This window comes from Colobus angolensis, unplaced genomic scaffold (assembly GCF_000951035.1).
Source record: "Colobus angolensis palliatus isolate OR3802 unplaced genomic scaffold, Cang.pa_1.0 Scaffold298, whole genome shotgun sequence".
NCBI lineage: Eukaryota > Metazoa > Chordata > Mammalia > Primates > Cercopithecidae > Colobus > Colobus angolensis.
In genome coordinates this window covers 4,449,976-4,472,696 of record NW_012116243.1, presented here as the reverse complement: position 1 = coordinate 4,472,696, position 22,721 = coordinate 4,449,976, and the positions used below count along the sequence as shown (strand labels likewise).

Genomic DNA, 22,721 nt, shown 5'->3' with positions numbered 1-22,721 from the left:
GGTATGCAGTGGTCAGTGATAATGGAATACTTGAAAGTAATCCCCTCACTCCAGGAACTAGTGCTCAGCTGGCAGAACTAATAGCCCTCACTCGGGCACTAGAATTAGGAGAAGGAAAAACGGTAAATATATATACAGACTGTAAGTATGCTTACCTAGTCCTCCATGCCCATGCAGCAATATGGAGAGAAAGGGAATTACTAACTTCTGAGGGAACACCTATCAAACATCAAGAAGCCATTAGGAGATTATTACTGGCTGTACAGAAACCTAAAGAGGTGACAGTCTTACACTGCCAGGGTCATCAGAAAGGAAAGGAAAGGGACATAGAAGGGAACCGCCAAGTAGATATGGAAGTCAAAAGAGCCACAAGGCAGGACCCTCTGTTAGAAATGCTTATAGAAGGACCCCTAGTATGGGGCAATCCCCTCCAGAAAACCAAGCCCTAGGACTCGGCAGGAGAAACAGAATGGGGAACCTCACGAGGACATAGTTTCCTCCCCTCAGGATGGCTAGCCACCGAAGAAGGAAAAATACTTGCGCCTGAAGCTAACCAATGGCAATTACTTAAAAGCCCTCACCAAACCTTTCACTTAGGCATTGATAACACCCATCAGATGACCAAATTATTATTTACTGGACCAGGCCTTTTCAAAACTATCAAGCACTTAATAGTCAAGGCCTGTGAAGTGTGTCAAAGAAATAATCCCCTGCACTGCAGGCCATGCATTTCAATCCCTGTATCTTTAACCTCCTTGTTAAGTTTGTCTCTTCCAGAATCAAAGCTGTAAAACCACGAATCGTTCTTCAAATGGAGCCCCAGATGCAGTCCATGACTAAGATCCACCACGGACCCCTGGACCGGCCTGCTAGCCCTTGCTCCAATGTTAATAACATCGAAGGCACCCCTCCCGAGGAAATCTCAACTGCACAACCCCTACTATGCCCCAATTCAGCAGGAAGCAGTTACAGCAGTCATCAGCTAACCTTCCCAACAGCACTTGGGTTTCCCTGTTGAGAGGGGGGACTGAGAGACAGGACTAGCTGGATTTCCTAGGCCGACTAAGAATCCCTAAGCCTAGCTGGGAAGGTGACCGCTTCCACCTTTAAACACGGGGCTTGCAACTTAGCTCACACCCAACCAATCGGATAGTAAAGAGAGCTCACTAAAATGCTAATTAGGCAAAAACAGGAGGTAAAGAAATAGCCAATCATCCATTGCCTGAGAACACAGCTGGAGAGACAATGATCCAGATATAAACCCAGGCATTCCAGCCGGCAACGGCTTCCCTCTTTGGGTCCCCTCCCTTTGTATGGGAGCTCTGTTTTCACTCTATTTCACTCTATTAAATCTTGCAACTGCATATATATATATATTTACAAGCAATAACAGAAAAGTTATGTTAACCTAAAAAAGTACCGTACTTAATGCCACTGTTGTTAGTGATAATAAAAATAAAATGAAGACGGATTGTAGCTGTACATTCAAGACTAACAATTTTTAAAAAGTAATGAGAAATACCTGTTCTATAGAAAAATTTACTTAGAATGAACACAGGCACTTCCAAGTATTTCTATTCACAGTGTTCAACAGGTATCAACTGAACTATTTATCTGACAGGCAGGGGAATACAAAACAAAAAAAATAAATAAATAAATAAAAAAGATTGTGCCCACACCATAGGGTCTATTGCTTAGTTTCTACCAAGACATTCTATCTATTTTACATGTATACTTCATGATATTTCCTAATAAACATGAAATCTAAAGGCCAAAGTGAAAGGATATTGGGTAAGTGAGACAAAAGAATGTATTTATCTAATAAATCCAGAAACTAAGAAACCAGGAACTAATTTTCAAAATTAACAATACTTATGTTTCACTTTTTACAGTAAGTTGACTTGTAACTAATGGTAAAAGACATTAAAATACTACCATGTTTCTATTTCAATGATGAGAAATTCGGTATAGAAAGCTTAAGAAAATTACTGATCAAAACTAAGCTGAGCATATCTGTCGCTCCTCATTTTACCTAAAATGTAGAATTTACTGCAAAGTACAACGAGCTGCAAATTATTTTCTCTGAGTGTCACTTTTTCCCCTATGTAGAATCATCAGACATTTGGCATTTGGTCACATACAGAAGGACACACTCAAAGAGCTTTTCTCCCTAATGGGGAAATTGTTACAGACAACTTAGTAGCAAACAATGCATCATTTAGCAAGCTTCAAAGAATCACAAATTAATTTCACATGAGAAAACCAGTTGAATTTCTAATCACACATCTGGAGAAACAGGAAATAATACAAGATGACATACAGTAATTCATTCTTAAATTTAAAAAAATTTTTAAATGGAAAATTCAAAAACATAGAAGCTCCCAATGAATCAATTTATACCCTAAAGATATTCTGCTAATCAGATTCTCTGATTCATATTCCTTTCATGGAGAATATCTAGTATGCAGGGAAAAAGATTTTTTTAAAGCCCCTCATATAATGATAGGAGAAACTCACTGTATATTTTTGAACACTGTTGAAACGTATTGATACAGATTTAGTATATGAGGAACAGAGGGCAAATTAGTCATCTCTCATCGTTTCTTCCTCATTGCAATCCAGCCACATCCCCTTCTTTCAGCTAGCTGTCCATGCTGTCCATCTGCCTGGAATGTTTTCCCTTCAATTATTTGCCTCATTGGTTCTTACAGGTTCCTTAAGGGCTGTTACTGGCTACCACATCCCACCCAAATTCAACCTAAACTGTTATCTTTCAGAAAATTTAACTTTTCTTCCATAACATTTACAAGAAAATTTAATTGCATATTTGTATGTTTACTATCTTTCTATTCCAACAGACTGTAAGTACCATGAGCGCAGGAATCATATCTGTTTTGTTCATCATTTGACACTGTTCCTATTAGTATAAAATTGTAATAAATGGGTACCAATAATGCAAAAAAGAAAAAAAATGGGCAAAAGATACAATGCACATATTTCAGAAATACCTGACTCATAAAAATGACAAGAAATTTAATCTCACTCATAAGGAAATGCAAGTTAAAACTTCATTAAGATGCCACTTTTCACCTATCAGATTAGAAAGATCGAAAAGTTGTGTAACATACTGTGATGTTAAGGATGTAGACATAAGTAGTCTCACATATTGCTGGCAATTACTATCAAACTGTAAAATGCATATGTACTTTTATCCATGCTTACTGAAAATAAATCAGAAAATACTGTATTTTAAAATAAGAGCATTATATACACTAATGACAAAAGATACACTAAATACATTAGCAAGAGGCCAGAAATAAAATTGGGAGTAGTTAAATAACTAGTCCCATTCATATAACAGACTTTACTAAAAGATTCTCCAAGATGTATGTTTAAAAAGCACTGGTATGACGCCCATTAGGGATGCCTATTACGTAAAATAATAAAACAGCAAATAAGTGTTGATAAGGATGTGAGGAAATTGGAAATCTGTGCATTGCTGGTGGGATGTAAAATGGTACAGTAGTATGGAAAACAGCATGGTGATAAAAAAATTATGCACGAATCTTATATTACACATGTCCTTATACTGCCCTTTGATTCCTTGCTGCAATCCCACATTATTCTCAGGCAGTATACCCTACAGAAAAGGTATGTCCACTTGTTTGTTCTAAAACAATTTGGGGAAAGCCCTAGAGAATAACGTTTTAGGCAACGAAGACGACAAAATCATACAGCTAAATGTTGATTATCTTGTCAATCAAATGAAACTGCTGTACCAACCCTCTCCCCCGAGCTCTGCATTATTTCTTTGTATAAAATTAGATTATAAAGATCATGAATACAAACAGATGTTTTCAAAGATAAAAGTTAAGAAATTACCTAGATCTCCAAAAGTAAGAGATTAGTCAAGTCAACTCATCCATACAGTGACAGAACATTATTCAGCCATTAAAAATGATATCACAGAGAACTAGTGAAATTCATAAATGTTTAGTGTATTTTACAAAAAAAAGCATGATATAAAAATATAATAACAAAAATACAAGAAGCACAGGTACAGAATTATTGCCATTTTCACGTCAATGCTTATCATGCTTGTATTTATGTCGATGTAAAATGTTTAAATGTTTCACTCTGCCAAAAAAAAAAATACCTAAAATGACAGTGATTAAAAAAAAAATTAAACATAGAATTACTATATGATCCAGCAGTTCCAGCTCTGGGGATGGAAAGAAGGGACCTGGACAAATATCTGCACACCCATATTCACAGCAGCATTATTCACAGTGGCCAAAAGGTAGAAACCACCCAAATATCCATCAAAGAATGAATGGATAAATAAGCTGTGGTATGTATTAGGTTTGTGCAAAAGTAATTGTGGTTTTTGTCACTACTTTCAATACATACAGGGGAATATCATGTAGCCTTAAAAAGGAAAGAAATTCTGATACATGCTACAACATGAAAGAGCCTTGAAGATACTATGCTAAATGAAGTAAGGCAGACACAAAAGGACAAATATTATATGACTCTACGTATCTAAGGCACCTAATAGAGTGGTCAAACTTGTAGAGACAGAAAACAAAACAGTGGTTGCGAGGAGCAAGAAGAATGGGAATTACTGTTCAATAGGTACAAAGTTTGCATTTGGGGTGATGATAAAGTTCTAGAGATGGATGGTGGTAACAGCTGCACAATGATGTAAATGTAATACTACTGAACTGTGCACTTAAAAATTGTTAAAAGAGTAAATTTTATGTCATGTTTATTTATAATTTTAAAAATAGACCCACTCAAAAAAAAAAAAAAAAAACGCAGCACAATGTACATGGCACGGTATCATTGTATAATATATATGCCTATGCCTTTATGTACATGTGCATATGTTTTCCCATACATCTATAAAATAAATAAGAGCCTGGTCATAGTAGTTACCTCCTGTGAAAAGAGCAAAATGACAAGGAGACAGGAGTGGCTGAGTACCTTACTTTTCATTGTGTATCCTTTGTATATATTGGGACATATATTAAAAAGTAAATTAAACCAAATTTTTTTCTCAAGTATAAATGTTATAACCTATGTTTCCTAGCACTGAAAACTAACAAAACTGAGGCCAGACGTGGTGGTTCACATCTGTAATCTCAGCACTTTGGGAAGCTGAGGCTGTCAGATCACTTGAGGTCAGGAATTCAAGACCAGCCTGGACAACATGGCAAAACCTCATCTCCACAAAAAATACAAAAATTAGCTGGGTGTGGTGGCACATGCCTGTAATCCCAAGCTACTCGGGAGGCTGAGGCACGAGAACTTCTTGAACCTGGGAGGCAGAGGAGGAGTGAGCCAAGAATGCAACACTGTACTCCATCCTAGGCAACAGAGTAAAGTTCTGCCTCCAAAAAAAAAAGTAACAGAACTGTAGCTTAAAAATAGTCATGGGCCGGGCGCGGTGGCTCAAGCCTGTAATCCCAGCACTTTGGGAGGCCGAGACGGGTGGATCACGAGGTCAGGAGATTGAGACCATCCTGGTTAACACGGTGAAACCCTATCTCTACTAAAAAATACAAAAAACTAGCCGGGCGAGGTGGCGGGCGCCTATAGTCCCAGCTACTCAGGAGGCTGGGGCAGGAGAATGGCGTGAACCCGGGAGGCAGAGCTTGCAGTGAGCTGAGATCCGGCCACTGCACTCCAGCCTAGGCGATAGAGTGAGACTCCATCTCAAAAAAATTTTTTAAAAAATAAATAAATAAAAATAGTCATGAAAATTTCTTTAAAAATATGTCTTGGGGCCAGGTGCAGTGGCTCACACCTATAATCCCTGTGCTTTGGGAGACCAATGCAGGAGGATCACCTCAGGCCAGGGGTTTGAGGACCAGCCTGGGTAATATAGTAAAACCCATCTCTACAAAAATATAAGGCATGGTGGCATGCACCTGTGGGTCCTAGCTACTCAGGCGGCTGAGGTAGAGTATCACTTGAGTCTAGGAGTTTGAGGCTGCAGTGAGCTATGATAGCACCACTGCACTCCAGCCTGAGTGACAAAGACCCTGTCTCTAAAATTAATTAATTAATTTAATAGAAATAAAAATAAATTTCTCATATGGTCCAATAATCTGCAAAGTTTTAATAAGCAGGGGATGTATTTTAAATCTTTCACTGTATAGTAAACAATACTTCATTCATAAAATACTCATTCAAAATAGGCTGAAAAATGTGAAAGAGGTTAAAGAATAAAATTTAGAAACTCACTACCTTGATATATATGCACAAAGGGTTATGGTAGCCAGAGTTTTTAACCAAGTTAATTTACTTAACATTATACCATGAACATCTTTCCATATCAAGAGAGACATATATCATTATGTTTATTGTATTGTACTGTATTATGTTACCGTATTTATTATATTGTATGTCTATAATGTATTACATTTTCTAAAATATTTTTAATTGAGATATAACAATATACAATACACATATTTTCAGCCTCATGAATTCTGACAACTGTAATCACTACCCAAAATAATATACAGACTACTTCCACCAATTCAGAGAGCTCCCTCATGCCCCATTCCAATCCATACTCACCACTCACCTTGCCCCCAAAAAACATTCTGACATTCTATTTCTATCACAATAGATCAGTTGAGTCTCCTCTCAGAATTCATAAAACAGAAATCAAACAATATTTACTCTTCTGTCTCACTACTTCTGCTTAACATTTGTGAGACTCATCCATATTACTGTGCATTTCAGTAATTTATCATTTTTTACTGCTAGGTATTCTGTTATATGAATATACAATTTTTTAATCCATCACCTTGCTGAAGGACATTTAAAGTATTTGCAGTTTGAAGTTACTAGGAAAAAGCCTGTATGAAAATGTCTGTACAAGTCTTTATGTGAACATGTTTTCACTTCTCTTGGGTAAATTCCTAGGAGTGGAGCCCCCAGATCACATGGTATGTATTTTAAGTTTGGAAAACTCTTTGGAGGCTTTTCAGAAAGTCGCTCCCATTTTACGTTCCTACCTGCAATATATGAGAGTTTCTGTTGCTACACATTCTTGCCAACTTTTGACGTTGTCATCTTTTTTATTTTAGCCATTCTAAAAGGGTTGGAAACAGTATCTTCTAGAAGTTTTGATATGTATCTCCCTGATGGCCACGATTTACCCAGCTTCTACACACACACCCTCGCTGCTCACCCTCCCCAACTGCTGTTGTCTAATAAATGTCTTTCAGGTGTTTGAACATGCCCTTGTTAATCCCTGGCCCACACTCACCATTCTCTTCTCACAACCCAAAATTCCTTCTCTGCCCTCTGACACCCACTTCTTGACTGGCTAGTTCTAGTCATCATTCAGGTTTAAGCTTGAATATCATTTGCTTCAGGAAGCCGTCCAAGACCCCCTTCTTGCCTCTATAGAAGAAAACCCTTTATTGTCATACTGTGTTTAATTACATGTCTTCCCTGCTCTTTTCTGAGAGCTGGGACCAGGTCATTCTTGCTTATCTCCTACATTTCTGAAGCATAGCACAATAAATATTTGCTGAATGAATGGTAGAAGTAAATAAGGGAAGGCTTCAGAGATGAGGTAACATTTCAGCTGAGTCTTAAAAATGAGTAAGACTGAAATTATCCAGCACACAAAAGGAAAAAAACAAAATTCCAAGCTGAACACAGGCAAATTCCTAAGAAGCACGAAACAGCATGTGTCTGAGGATACCCGTGGCTCAGAATGCGTAAGAGTAGAGTGTGATGCAGGAAGTGATTGGAGATAAGGATGAGCAAGTTGGGAAGAATGTCATCGCAGACACTTAGAAGTGGCACAGCTGGAAATGGAAAGACAATCTGGAGGTTTTCACAATAGTACGAGACAAGAGCAATGGAGATGAAAAGCAAGGGTCAGAGTCAGGAGACACTGAAGAGGTAGAAGTCATAGAGCTTAGGGACTGACTGGATGTCACAGGAAAGGGAGGTGGAAAGGCACAGCACCACAGAGGTAGAGACTATTTGCCCACTATTTCTGGGGCTAGACTGCCTGGCTTGGATCCTATTGCCACACTTACTAGCTGTGTGACCTTGGGCACTTTCCTTAACACTTCTGCCTCAGATCTCTCAACAGGAGAATGAAGATGATAAAGAACCTTAACTCAAGAGAATGCTAGAGGATTGGCTGAAATAAATACATGAGTGCTTAAAATGTGCCTCGAGTGCCTTACACAGTAAGCACTCGAGTGTTATCTCTTACTATTGCCACTAACTAGAGAACAAGAAAGAAGTCCAGGCTGGATCTTTAAATCTGGAAGTAGTCCAAATGCCTGGTAATTAAAACAACAGTGTGGAAAAGCGTGCAAAATGAAGAAAACCAAGCGGTGTTCCCCAACAGGTAAGAAGAGGAACATTTTGGAAGTAAGCAGAAGAGGAAATCAGAGTGGTAATGAAAAAGGAATGGTCAGCAGTGCTAGAATAGACCCGAAAGTGAAAGAGCTCAAGGTCACTTCAAAGCCAAAAGAGGAAAGAACTTCCAGGAGAATGGAGTGGTCGATGTCAATGCTGCAAAAACATCCTCTCTGAGGCTTGAGAAAGTATCCAAGGGATGGATGGAGCACCTGAGAAGTCCCTCATGGCTTTTACACGTCTCCATGACATAAATAGATGCCAGTGGTTGAAGGGAATGAGAGGTGGAAGGATAGCCGCCTTACTCAAGATGAACTGGAATTGAAGAGGTAGGGATGGAGCATATACTTTCTAAAATAAACGTAAACCACTGCTTCGACTATTAGAACTAAAGTTATTTTAGACCCTGGTGCATTGCTTTCAGTGCTTTGATGAAATGCTAAATATCTTTAGATTCTAAACTCAATCCAAATCTGCAAATGACTTTGAATATCACAAGACACACTGTAACTTCCCATTGCTCTATAAATTTTACAGCAACCTTCAGTTAAATACCAAAAAATCCAACCTGCATAAAACATATAATGAATTAGTCTGAATAAGAACATTAATAGTCCAATTTCTCAGAAAACCCAGGATGCACATTAGTTAAGTTTGGATTCTTATTTAAGAATGTAACATCAAATATTTTTCTGATTTCAAGAAGCAACCAGAGATAGTTGAGAAGACTGTGGAAGATTCACTTAAATACGAACCTAGGGGAAAAAATGTAAGAAGACAGTACAAAGATTACATAAATAAAGAGTCTGCATTCTTGCCAAGGCAATGAAACCCACCAATTTGGTGAAGATAAAAAATATATACTAACTGATGGTACCTTCCTCCTAGCAAACATTTGGAGCTCTTTTTAACACTAAAAGATCCACAAAGATAAACTGGTCAAGACTTTGGTGAATATACAAACTGTTCTTAGATTCTAACAACTCGGTGGGTTTCTCCACTCAACACTGGTCTCAATGGCAAGAGCAGATGCAATATAAAAGCTGTTTCAATATCTCAGAGCCCAGAGAGGAACAATGAATATGTAACATGCTGTACGCTAGTCAAAGGAAATGCAAAGGCTAATGTTTCAGCTGCTTGACTCTCAATAAGGGTTCACATTTTGATGTATTATAAACATTGTGCAGTATTTAACTGCATTTAGCCAAAAATATTCAAATGTGAAGGCTAAAAAGTGTTAAAAAATTACTACACCAGTCATTTTCAAAATAAAACAAGCGTAGAAGACAATACACTGATTATTTAATGGAGGACAGCTTCTTTTAAATCCACTGGATATGTATTACCAGCAGGTACCATGGTTATAACTGACTAAATTATTTCAGATCACACAGAAACCAGAAAATATAGAAGTTGTTTACATAGATCTCTTCAGTTAACTAGATTTTCACTTTTAAAAGCTTATAGAGTTGAATAATAATGCTGCTAGGGGGAGGGGATAAGAATCAAACAAGTCACTGCTAGAATAGATTATGAGGATCGTTTGAGTTATGTTTCTGTTAAGTTCCCACAATCAGTTGGTATTCTTTAGGGACAATGAAAGCTTACGTGGAACTCTGCTGGAATTAACAGGTTCTGCTCTGCAATAGCTAGCTTGCAAATTTAGGTACAGATATTTAATCCATAGCTCATCTTCAAAAAGAGAAAAACAAGCCACCAGAAGTCACACAAAAAACAAGCCACCAGAAGTCACACAAAAAAATCTATTAGTAATGCCACTTAGTACAAGCTCAGAATTTTAAATAACAGGAGCAAACCTAAACATCTATTAAGTTTTCCTCCAAAAATATACATTTAAGCAACTAATACTAAGAATGTTTTATTCAAGTAAGTGTTGGGGGGGGAGATACTATTACTATAGTTCTACAAATAAATGTAGTAAGTGAATAAAAGTGAATTATTAGAGCTAAGAGAGAGAGAACTTTAGCAAATCTTGACCAGAAACAAAACTCATCTTCTCTAATCTGGCTATAGTACTATATATTATATATATTTTTTCCTTCAAGCAAAATGATACTATTCAGGATCAAGCCTACATTCCAGAATATTTTCCAATGCCAAAAAAGCTGTTCTCAGAAGGAGTCTGAGTGAGACAAAGATTGAGCACTAGATTCTAATCTGCAGTCCCCTCCAATATCTTACCATCTTTTATCTTTAATATTGGACTGATTCATGAAATTGCCATTTTTGTACATCAAAAGCAGTCAAATATTGGCAATTTTATATGGCTCAACCTAAGAAAAATAACCAACAGAATAAAAAAAAAGAAAGAGAAGGCAAAAACTTGCATCCAGGTAGAGTCAGGAGAAAGAGGCCATCCGCAGGCCATATAATTGGCAGGATTTCTGACAGATATGGTACAAGTAAAACTGAAATAATTCAAGTATTGACCTGCAACTGCCCTGCATGAAAAATCAGCATGGAATACCAGTATAAATAAGAAGATTCTGAGAGATTCTGTCAACAGCTCCTAATCTGAAGGGCCAAGGGCTGAGGCAAAGCTGAATCTTGGTACAGATACTAATCACAGACTCTTCAACCTCATGGCACTTGTGTGAGCCCCCCTCTGCAGAAGTGTCTCTGCCCATGCACTGTGAGTGCTGCAGAAAAAGTCTCCTTAATGAAGCCATGCTGGGAGAGAGCCAGGCATGGCTGGTCCCACCTGACCACAAGCAGCAGGCAGCAGACCCAGTTTCCTTCTGAGGTGGCTGGACTCTGTGAAGCAGCACCTTTGGACACACATCTCCTACCTGGCTTACAGGCCACACAAAAACAAAGCTAGATGGAGAAAGCCAGCCCCAGGCTCAGCAGCTACACCAAAGAAACAGAAAACCCTTCATAGATGGGGCACTCCTTTTTCAGTCTTCTCATAGCCCAAGCTCCTCTCTTCTCTCACCCTGTCCTATTTATAACCAGGGCACCTTCCCCAACTGCTGATCCCTGAATCTCATATAATCTTGCAGGATGTAATTCTCCAACAGAGGAACTAAGGAGACATCCTAAGTTTCTATCAGCTAGCTTTCTGGTTTGTAAGCAATACAAACTGACCGTGGAAACTATCTTGAACACAGAGAACTGAAGACAGGATAAAAGTCCAGGCTTAACTAAGGGCTGAAGGCAAATGAGAGAACACAGGGATCTTATCACAGGAAGAGTCTTGCAAATACAAGGTGCTGTGAGGAATGACCAGTAAACATTCTTCTGTTTCTGCTTCCCTCCCTCCATCTGTCAGCCCTCACTTCACTCTCTAAAGATTCAAAGCCCTGGGAAATAACATGCTGATTAACTGAGCTCAGGTCACAGCTGATTCGTCTGGGCTAGGGCAACAAGGAGGAGGAGCTGAATTCTTTGGGTGAGAGACCACTTCCCAAAAGGAAATTAGGTGAAGTGGATGCTGGTCAGCCGGTAATAACTAATACCCACAGCCAGGAAACTGAAAGTATTTGGTTAGAAAAGAAAGGGATTCAAGGCAAGTTACACCATGTTTTGGGACAAATTCCAGGTGTGGATACAGCTGTTGTTGCTCGCAGGTCAATAAAAAGGAGGAAAATACTTGGACTTATGGACAACAATACAGAAAGCACAGAAGTAAAGTCAAACACTCAAAGCCAGAAAACACTCAATACCAGAGTACTGAACTGAGAGGGTGGCAGGGAAGACTCTTGGGAAAAAACTCCCAAAACACAGTAAACATAACAAATTAAAAATACATATGAAAAAGAGAGACTAGAGACACAATAACAAGGTACCTGAATTCTAAAACAAATGAAACAAAAGCAGTAGTAAATTAGTAAGTACAGAACACATAAGCTGAAGAAACATTTGAATTGATTGATGGGAATCTTAATGGAAAGTTATACATACCTAGATATATAACTTAGTGAAAATTTAAAATTTCATAAATAAAGTAAGTGAGCACGGGGGAAAAAGTTACCTTCAATGAAGCATTACATAAGAAAGCTTTAAGACAGAAGAGAGAAAAAAAATTTATAGATAAAATCTCCCATAATAGGGACTGAGCACAGTGGCTGATGCCTATAATCCAGCACTTTGGGAGGCTGAGGCAGGTGGATCACTTGGGCCCAAGGGTTCAAGACCAGCCTGCACAACATGGCAAAATCTCATCTCTACAGAAAATACAAAAATGAGCCACCGTGGTGGTGTGCACCTGTAGTCCCAGTTACTAGAGGGCTGAACTGGGAGGATCACCTGAGCCCAGGAGGTTGAGGCTGCAGTGAGCTGTGATCATACCACCGCACTCCAGCCTGGGAACAGAATGGGACCCTGTTTCAAAGAAAAATTAAAAATTAAAAGAAAAGTCTCCCATTATAGAAGACTTCAGCATTAAGAATTACATATGGTATCCAGGAGAAATACTCAAAGTCTCAAATAAAATTTAAAAAAGCACTAATGCTCACAGGGATCTTAAAATGTGCCAGGCATTGTGCTAAGCATGGTGTTTGAATTAATTCAATCCTCACAAAAACCAAATAAAATTGGTTTCAATATTATCCTTATTTGACATATGAAGAAACTGAGGTATAGAAAAGTTAAATAACTTGCTCAAAGTCAAACAGTAGATGGGACTTGGCAGAATTTGAACCTAGGCAGCCTGGTTCCAGTTCCCACCCTTTAGAACCATCAAGCTGACAGTCCTTCAAGTAAAAAGGACAGCAAACTCAAGCAAACGAACAACGAAAGTGGTAGTATAATAATATTAATTATAAAAAGGAGAAAAGATGGTGTCAATGATGATACATACAGTTTACAATGAAGAAAAATAAATCTTAGTCTAGGAATGCCCACCTTGCAGTCCCTGTCCCACAGTAGATGTTTGGGAAGTGTCTGTTGAATGAATGAATGAGCTAATACAGAAGCCAACAAAGATCAGGCAAGAATGGAAAAAAAAAAACACATACACACACACACACACACACACACATAAATTATCCAAAAAATAAAAGCTGACAGGGGAACAGTAGCAAAAAATAACTACAGTCAGTTCTGCTATAAACACTTGTTTTGAAAATGGGAATGAGTTCCCAGGTGATTGATTATATAGGGAAATAAATTTTGCCTTGCTTATGCACAATTTAGTCTCCAAGAAACATTAGATGAAGGTACAAAACTTCACTCAGCTGAACAAAGCTGTATAAGGAATGCACAAGGCATACGGACACACCTCAGATATCTACCAGCTCCCTCAGTTCATCAAGGGTTACGAGCCACAGTCATCCACATGTGCTATTCAACTTTCCAACAGATTTCAGCTAACCTACTTGCCATCACTTCTCAGTAATAACTCGAATCTATATTCCATCCAATACACCCTTCCACAAGCAAACTTTAGGCCTTTTTCAAGGTAAACTGGCATATTTATTTATGCATTTTTTAACCAATTTAACACAGGCAAAATTGGATTTGCATCTTTACTAGGTTTCCATCTTTTGTGTGTGTCTACGTCACTAATGAAGTTTTAGAGTGCTATGCTCTAACCGTACTTTTTCATGAGCCCTGGGTTTAATATTGCACAACTTTGCATAACACGATTTTTAAGAATGTGTATGCAGTATGACAGCAAAACTGAGTGTGCAAAGATAAAAATAGCAATGGTAAAATACTGAATTAGCAGATACCAAACTTTATATTCTACAAACACCACCTTTTCAAATACCAGTAGAGGCTTCATCAACATTGATTACACATCAAGTCACAAAAAAATTCAAAAAACTCTAAAGAATAAAAAGTATACAGGCCGGGAACAGTGGCTTATACCTGTAATCCCAGCACTTTGGGAGGCCAAGGCAGGTGAATCATTTGAAGTCAGGAGTTCAAGACCATCTGCCTGGCCAAAATGGTGAAACCCTGTTTCTACTAAAAATACAAAAATTAGCCAGGCGTGGTGGCGGGTGCCTGTAATCCCAGCTACTTGGGAGGCTGAAGAAGGAGAACCATTTGAACCTGGGTGGCAGAGGTTGCAGTCAGCTGAGATCACACCACTGTACTTCAGCCTAGGTGACAGAGTGAGACTCAGTCTCAAAAACAAAAAAAAAGTATACAGTCCATACTCTATGGCCATAAGACGTTAAAGCTAGTTTATAATAAAGTATAACTGGGAAAAAAAAGAATTTGCAAATTGAAAATTATTTTTCTAACATACTTAAAAAGAAAACAGTAGTACAGTTATTAAATATTTACAAAAAAAATAAGAAAACAGCATATAAAAACATACAAAAAGCTACTCAGAATATCGCTAAAAGGTAAACACAAATAAACTTATTAAGTAGACTGGCTCACTTAGCATTAGTGAAACTGAGTAGAAGGAATTACGAAAGATGAAAGCAGATAGGTCAAGAGTAAAGATTGGTAGGCTGGGCGCGGTGGCTCAAGCCTGTAATCCCAGCACTTTGGGAGGCCGAGACGGGCGGATCACGAGGTCAGGAGATCGAGACCATCCTGGCTAACACAGTGAAACCCCATCTCTACTAAAAAATACAAAAAACTAGCCAGATGAGGTGGCGGGCGCCTGTAGTCCCAGCTACTCGGGAGGCTGAGGCAGGAGAATGGTGTGAACCCGGGAGGCGGAGTTTGCAGTGAGCTGAGATCCGGCCACTGCACTCCAGCCTGGGCGACAGAGCGAGACTCTGCCTCAAAAAAAAAAAAAAAAAAAAAAAGATTGGTAAAATATAAACAGGTTCTAGGAGGGTAAGGTGGGCAAAAACCAACAAAATTAAGTAAATCAAAATGAAGAAAAAAATCAGATTCCCAAAAGAAGCAACAAAAAAGCAAAAATAACTACAGATGGGATAAATTCTTAAAATCAGAAACAATCTGAGTATAAAATTATTTTCTTAGAAAATATGAAATATTATTCACACTCAAGAAGTAATGGAAGACCTAAAGACCTAAAAAAAAAAATTCTTTTTTAGAGTTGAGGTCTTGCCCAGTCACCCAGGCTGGAGTGCAGGGGCATGATCACAGCTCATGGTAGCCTCCAATTCTTGGGCTCAAGGGATCCTCCCACCTCAGCCTCCCAAGTCACTGAGATTATAGCCATTAGCCCTGCACTTGGCAAAAAACTTAATATCTAAACTACAGATTCAGAAATGTTGATGTGATCTGTTTGGCACTGTGTGTGTCTATGTGTGTGTGTATATGTGTGTGTGTGTGTGTGTGTGTGTATGCATGCACATGTGTGCATGTCCTGGTATATTAATCTAAATTAATAGCTAACATTTCAATGTAAAAATTCTAGGTATTTTACATAATATTTTGGAATTCTAGCTTGTCTTGAGTAACTGGAGGGATATCCTGACAACTCTGGTTCCAGTGGCAGCACATGGCTAGAGTGATGTGGTTAGCCCCTTTGGATGAGGTAGTTAATTAATCCCAGTACTCATAGAAAATATACCCTTCATTTAAAGTACCTCCCTAGCCAAACCTGTAAGCATTTTAAGCCTCCTATCAGGAGGAAAAAAAAAAAAAAAAACTCCAATGGAAATTATAAAAATTCAATTCTCCCCAAATTATCTTTAAATGTTTACATCAATTTTCATCAAAATCCAAAGAGATTACTTTTTTGATGGAGTATAAAGAATTTAACAAATTAATTCTAAAGCACTTTGGGAAAATTAAATGCTCACTCATTGAAAGAACTTTTTAATATAGTTAAGAATAATGTATCATATATTTCAAAATAACTAAAAGAATTCCAATGTTCCTAACACAAGAAAATGATAAATGTCTGAGGTGATAGATATTCCAATGACCCTGATTTGATTATACGTTATATGCTTATATTAAAATACCAGATGTACCCCATAAATGTGTACTATTATGTATCCATAATAACTAAAAATATTAAAAACAAAAAGACGAGAGGGAACTTCAACTGTCAGTTAATGAAATATATCACAAAGGCACAACAATTACAGTCTAACAGGAAAGTCCATGAAACAGATCCAAATGCCCAGGAACTAATGCATACTTAAATATAATAAAGATTGCACTTCAAATCACTAGAAAAGGATGGACTAATTCAACCTTGGGGAGGCAGGATGGTGCAGTGTGCAAAGGAGACAGTCTCTGGAGCTGGACAGTCTGGACCACATGGAATACCAGGCTGCCCTGTGACTCTGGACAAGTGAGTGTCCTGATGTGTAAAACAAGGATAACAACTGTACCTGTTTCACAGAATTGTTTAGAAGATTATTATCTACAATTTGTAAAGTGCTTAGAACAGGGACTAATACAGTAAGCGCTGTATAAGTGACATTAAATAAATTAAAGAAAACAATTCATTATAAGATAATTCCTAACTCCAGGGGATACATGGAGATCAGAAAACCTCCCATTGTAACATATTTTTTTTTTAAATCAGTTTTTTAAAAAGTGAATGGTAAAAAATGAAATTAGGAAGAAAAAAAGCACTATTTATTTGACCTCTAGATTGGAGAAAACTTTTTAAAACATGACAGCAAAAGCAGTATCTGAAGAAAACAGAATAACAGATTTGAGAAGATAAATGTCTTAAAATTTTGTATATCAAACACTAAAACACGAAAATAAAAATTTGAGGAAAAATATGAGTTAAGGAACATATATAAATACTCCTAAAAATCAGTAAGAAAAAGTATAGTAGGCAAGTCACAAAAACCTTCACCTGTATGAGAAAATATGCAACATTGTTACCAATCAAAAATAAAAATTAAAATGAAATTTTTCAACCATCAAATTGGCCAACAGTTTCAAAAATTATATTGCTGACCAAAAAGCAAATAAATTGATAATTTCTATATGGAAGACTGAAAAATATACTGAAACAAACTTATACAGGAGTCACTTTAATTATATGCTTAAAAAAAACTTTTAAACTGTTAAGTCACTTTGACCTAGTAATTCCATTTGTGGGACAAAGTTGGAACATAAGATTTTTTTCCTCCAAGGCAGAGTCTCGCACTGTCACCCAGGCTGGAGTGCAGTGGCACTATCTTGGCTCACTACAACCCTCTGCCTCCTGGGTCCAAGCAATTCTCATGCCTGAGCCTCCTGAGTAGCTGGAATTACAGGCATGAGCCACCATACCTGGCTAATTTGTTTGTATTTTCAGTAGAGACGGGGTTTCACCACATTGGCCAGGGTGGTCTTGAACTTTTGCCCTCAGGTGATCCGATCATCTCAGCCTCCCAAAGTGCTGGGATTACAGCAGTGAGCGCCCAGTGGAACACAGGATTTAAATGCAAAAGTTTCAAATGGCTTTTTCAGAGATGAACCAAAACCAATGAAAATGGTATGTGAAGAAATATTTTAAGTTTCAGATATAAAGCTAAGAATTTTCACCATCTAAAAATTCAATACTTAGTTCACTGTACAATTAATTTCTAATACTACCAAATTCCAAAAAAGTTTTAAAACAAACCTTTTAACAGCATCCTTCTTCTGAATATCTATAATATCCCACCACTTTGAAAGGTAAGAGATCTCAGACCAAATAAACTTCCTCCGTGAGTCTTCTTTCAGCTTTAGGACCATGTTATTAAAAATATACTGAGTCTTGTCTCTAAAGTAGTCATTGAAAGTCTTCAACCAACCTAAATCAAGACACAAATATACCACAAAGGTCTGATTCGTATGGCTGATTTCAACTCAGTCACATTCCACTGCATTACTTTGGACATCCTTAGAAGTTTCATTCATAGACATATTTTTAAATTTAACAGGTGTTTTCAATTAATGAAACTCCATTTTAGTTGTCATGAGACTCAGAAACCCACTAATATTAAAACAATGAAAACACTCTGAAAACTGCACAAATTCAGATATAAATGAGAAAAATTAGACAGATGACCGAAGGCCAAAAAGCAGTTACTTATATCTAACAATTATAGCATCTAATTCAATTTTTTATCTCTAGTTTAAGGAATTTTTTTTGAATTTTAAAAATCCAAACAGTGTTAACAAGTTGGCAGTACTGTTCTCAAAATATAGGATCCAAATTTTATCCTCTCATGCCACATCTAAAATTCTTCACCCATTAAATAAGTTAAACTAAGAAAAAAGAGATCGCAAGTATATACTATACCTAAAAGCTTGCAGCAGACCAATAAGGTAATTACAGCATAAATATGAATACTGAGAAGTAGAATTCTGCAAAATACAGACATTTGTTCCCAAAAGCTGTTCATTATTCAATTCCTTAGAAGCACAAAGTAACACTAATCAAACAACAAATGTGAACGCATAATAGGTAAAATTTTTCAAAAAGAGAATTATAGATGCTGACAGCTTGGTTCTCTGTTTTTTCCTATATTTTCCAAATATCCTGGAAATTTTATCTAAAGTTAATTGCAATTTGGCTATAAGAAACATAAAATTTTTTAACACCAACAGGTCCAAACATAGCGCCACAAGGCAGACTACTAAGATGGCCAAGCAAAAGCATACGCAGCCACCTAATTGCACCTACTGGTGGCAGGCCAAGTAGACTCCCTAAAAAATAATCCGTACCCATCTAAAAAATCTTATAGGGAGAAGTTTCTATATATCCCGGCTGAACTATTGGTCTATTGTTTCCAAACTTACCTGTGAGAGATTTAAAAATAAGGGGGTCCAAATGGCTGTTTCTTATCTGTATATAGTTAAATTAACATGTATACTGTATTTGCTGGCAAAAAAATAAATAAAAAACAAAAGCCTGCCAGGGCAGAGAAGACAAAACTATTCTGACAATGTGAATATGAGCTTTTGAAAAGAGCACTGCAGCTACGACTTATTTGTTCCTCTTGCTTTAATTGAAATCTACTCATTCATCCTACAATTATTTACTGAGCACCTATAATGTGGCAAGTATGGAGCTACAGGACCAAACAGAAATACACTGTCAAATAGTCTTTATAGGACTTTCTGGATCTGGGGCACTTTTAACCTGGTTTGACACCGAAGAACACTTCCTGGATACTTCAGTTTTTTCCACATTTAACTAAAAAAGCCTGTGTCTATTTTTAAAACCTCATAAAGATATTTCATGAAATAGTGGTCTGCAAAGAATCCCACCTAGCTTCACCAAAGTACTAACCTGGAGCACTGCCCCCAGAGCACTGAGCCAGGATCCACCTCTGGATTCCCAGGGAATAGCCCAGAAAACTCAACCAACCCTTAAACAGGATGCCCTAACTCCCGGATGACCATACCAACACCACCAAGTTAAAAAACATCAAGTGCTCAGAACTGATATCACAATCAGTCTTTAATTGCCCTTTCCCACATCTGTACAATTAAACTAGGTAAAGGGGAAATAAAAAATATTCTGAACACCTAATTTGTAAAGCAGACAATTAAAACACTTACATAAACTGCTCCACATTTTAAACATATATTGGTTACCCAAAATTTCAGTTTGCACTGAATTCACTCTATGCCCTTGTTATGGACAGATCTGTGTCATATGCCGAAGTCTCACTACCTCAGAAGGTGACTGTATTTGGAGACAGGTCTTTAAAGAGGTAATTAAGGTAAAATGAGGTCATGAAGACAGGCCCTAATCCTATATGACTATTGATGTACTTATAAGAAAAGGAGATTAGAACATAGATACATAAGGAAGACCATGCAAAAACACAAGGAGAAAACAGCCATCAACAAGCCAAGGAGAAATGACCTCAAAAGAAACCAACTCTGCCAACACCTTGATCTTGGATACTAGACTCCAGAACTGTGAAAAAACAAATTTCTGTTGTTTAAGCCACTTAGTCTGGTACTTTGCTATGGCAGCCCTAGCAAACTTATTCAGTCCTAGAACAAATCAGCATCATTACCATCCAAGAAATAAAGACTGCAATGTGGGAAGAATTTATTTTATCAAATACCAACATAATATTTAACTGAACATACTCCATCTACCTACTTATTACAAAACTGAGCTAAATTCAAATGTACATAAGTAAATCTATTTCTGTACCATGCTTTTATTATACACGTGCAACAAGGACCATGTAAATGAAATGGTTCTGTTAGAATTATCGTCTTTAAGATATCACATAATACCTTTTACCTAAATTTTAAGGTTCAAACTAATTCCTAATTATCTGGCTACTAGCTAAAGAACTATAAATAGTGAAATGCCTCCAAATTAATTTGATAATAAAACTCCAGTAATCTAGCATAAAAGGCAAATTTTTAAGGGTTAGTCTTTATGAAGATTGATAAGTAAAAGTATTTTTGTGTGTTTTTTATTAAGCACAACTATTTTCAACAGTTATAATCTGTGATGAATGAACTAGGCCATTTCAAAAAAGAGTTTATCATGGGAGTTTTCATAGAGGAATCACAGTGACTGATTAGTCCATTTTGCCTTCCACACTTCATTCACCCTTCAACAATCATAAGGAAAATATGGTAAAGCCATTCACGTGAGCCAAAATACAAGCTCAGAGATGTCAACCTGAAAGCCTTCCATAAAACTCATACTAATATCACCACCATATAGCATAATTAATGAAGAATGAACTGAAAGATAGCCTCTTGCAGCTTTCAGTACTGAGTAATATAACAGTAAATTAGCTTTTATTGTTCTTATACAATAAAGTAATCAAGTATTCCCTTTTACACTGAATTGGTTCTTTCGTTTTCAAAATTACTGTAAAAACTACAATTGTATATTAACATGAGACCAACCAGAAATACAGTATTTTACAAAAAGTGGTAGGGGATGAATTTTCATGACATAAAATTATATTCCTACCTCTAGATTTAATAATCTTAGGACACTGAGTTGCAAACTGATTTACTTAAGTGGTCAATTCACAGCTTTTTTCTTTCTGTTGAATATACTTGAAAATTGAACCAGGGCTAGAACAGCATTAAGAATACCTTTCAATTTATTCTTTTCCATTCTAACACTATTACCACCCATAAAAAAGCTAATAGCAATTTTAAATAAGTGGGGAAATATTTAAAACAAAGAGTGCATAATTACAAGTTCCACAAAGCAGGCATAAACCCAAATTCGATAGCACTATTTAATTTTTTTTTAAGTTCTAAAATAAAAAACAGCTAATAAAGCTGGAAACTCTATTGCCTATATTCAATGTCCATGAACAATTAAGTACCTAGTAACTGTTGACAGACAAATCACAATTTATTTTTTAAATTTTGAGCTCTCAGCCATAGGCTGGAAATCTAGAGACTATGTGGAGTTCTGATGCTCTTCAGAAACATTTAGTTTTATTTGGTTCAAGGGCATACAGTAAGTACCACCATGAGGACCTGGGCAAGAGGCACCTGGCCCTGAGCCCTTGACTCTAAAAGGACCTCCCTATTCTTCTGAGTACACCCCTTTCAATTGCATAAATCCACAGGACAAACTGACCCAGAGCCTGCCCTGCCCTTCTGAGTACCAGGGTCCAGAAATCTGTCTAAACAGCCCCAAACTGGAAGCCTACTGGGACTCTTGCAAGTCTTTCCCCATCAGGGCACTTTACCCTAACAAATGGGAACCTCTCTAGCCTAAACAGTGGCCAAGAGGTTGTAGTCTGTAGGGGTGTAGACCCGGCACCAGGATCTCTTCAGGCAAGGTCCTTCCTGGTTTGGCACAGGGCCAGGCCGGGGAGGAGAAGGCAGTTGGCCTGCCCCACAGGCTGGCTCTCCGCATACACACCACCACATTCCAGTGGGGAACCAGAGCTACAGCAATCTAAACCTACATTTGGTCTTCTACATCACTGAGCTACTTCTCCAGGCAAGAGGAAAAGACCAATTTTTCTTTAGTAATTTATTACTTTGATTTATAACTTTTAAATGTTTAAACACAGGGTATGTGGGCCTCTGTGTACTTTGCCCCAGATCCTGCAAATTTTAGAAGCAGGCCTGAGCACACACTGCCACTCAAACTTAATCTAGTATGTTTAATATGCAAACATATAAAAGCAAGAGTTCAGTAAGTACTTGATACGATGAATGAAAGGTATAGCCAAAAGGTCTGGGAAAATAGTACAAATGCAAATTTATTACTTCAATTAGAAATGAAACTAAAGATAAAATGATACAACACTATTAGCTTTAATATGTTCCCTCTCTGTTCTGATACCTAATAATCATTGTCCAATATTTTTAAGTTTCCAAAATATTTACATTTTAAGAGGATCTGTCAGCCCTAAGATGATTAAAACACCCATCCCTAAGAAGGCACCCCACTCCACAAAGTACTGTTACACTGCTATGGTTTTAATTGCTATAATGATTTTTTCTTTTATTTTTATTTTTAT

At 37.3% G+C, this 22,721-nt stretch overlaps 1 protein-coding gene across 1 annotated transcript in view; it reads right to left on the bottom strand.

Annotated features, from left to right (window-relative positions):
• Positions 1-22,721, bottom strand: part of MAN2A1 (mannosidase, alpha, class 2A, member 1) — a 173,321-nt gene that overhangs the window by 115,013 nt on the left and 35,587 nt on the right. The window contains exon 4 of the mRNA XM_011949322.1: positions 17,879-18,050. Within this exon, the coding sequence (XP_011804712.1) occupies positions 17,879-18,050 (172 nt within the window). The remainder of the gene's footprint in view (positions 1-17,878; positions 18,051-22,721) is intronic.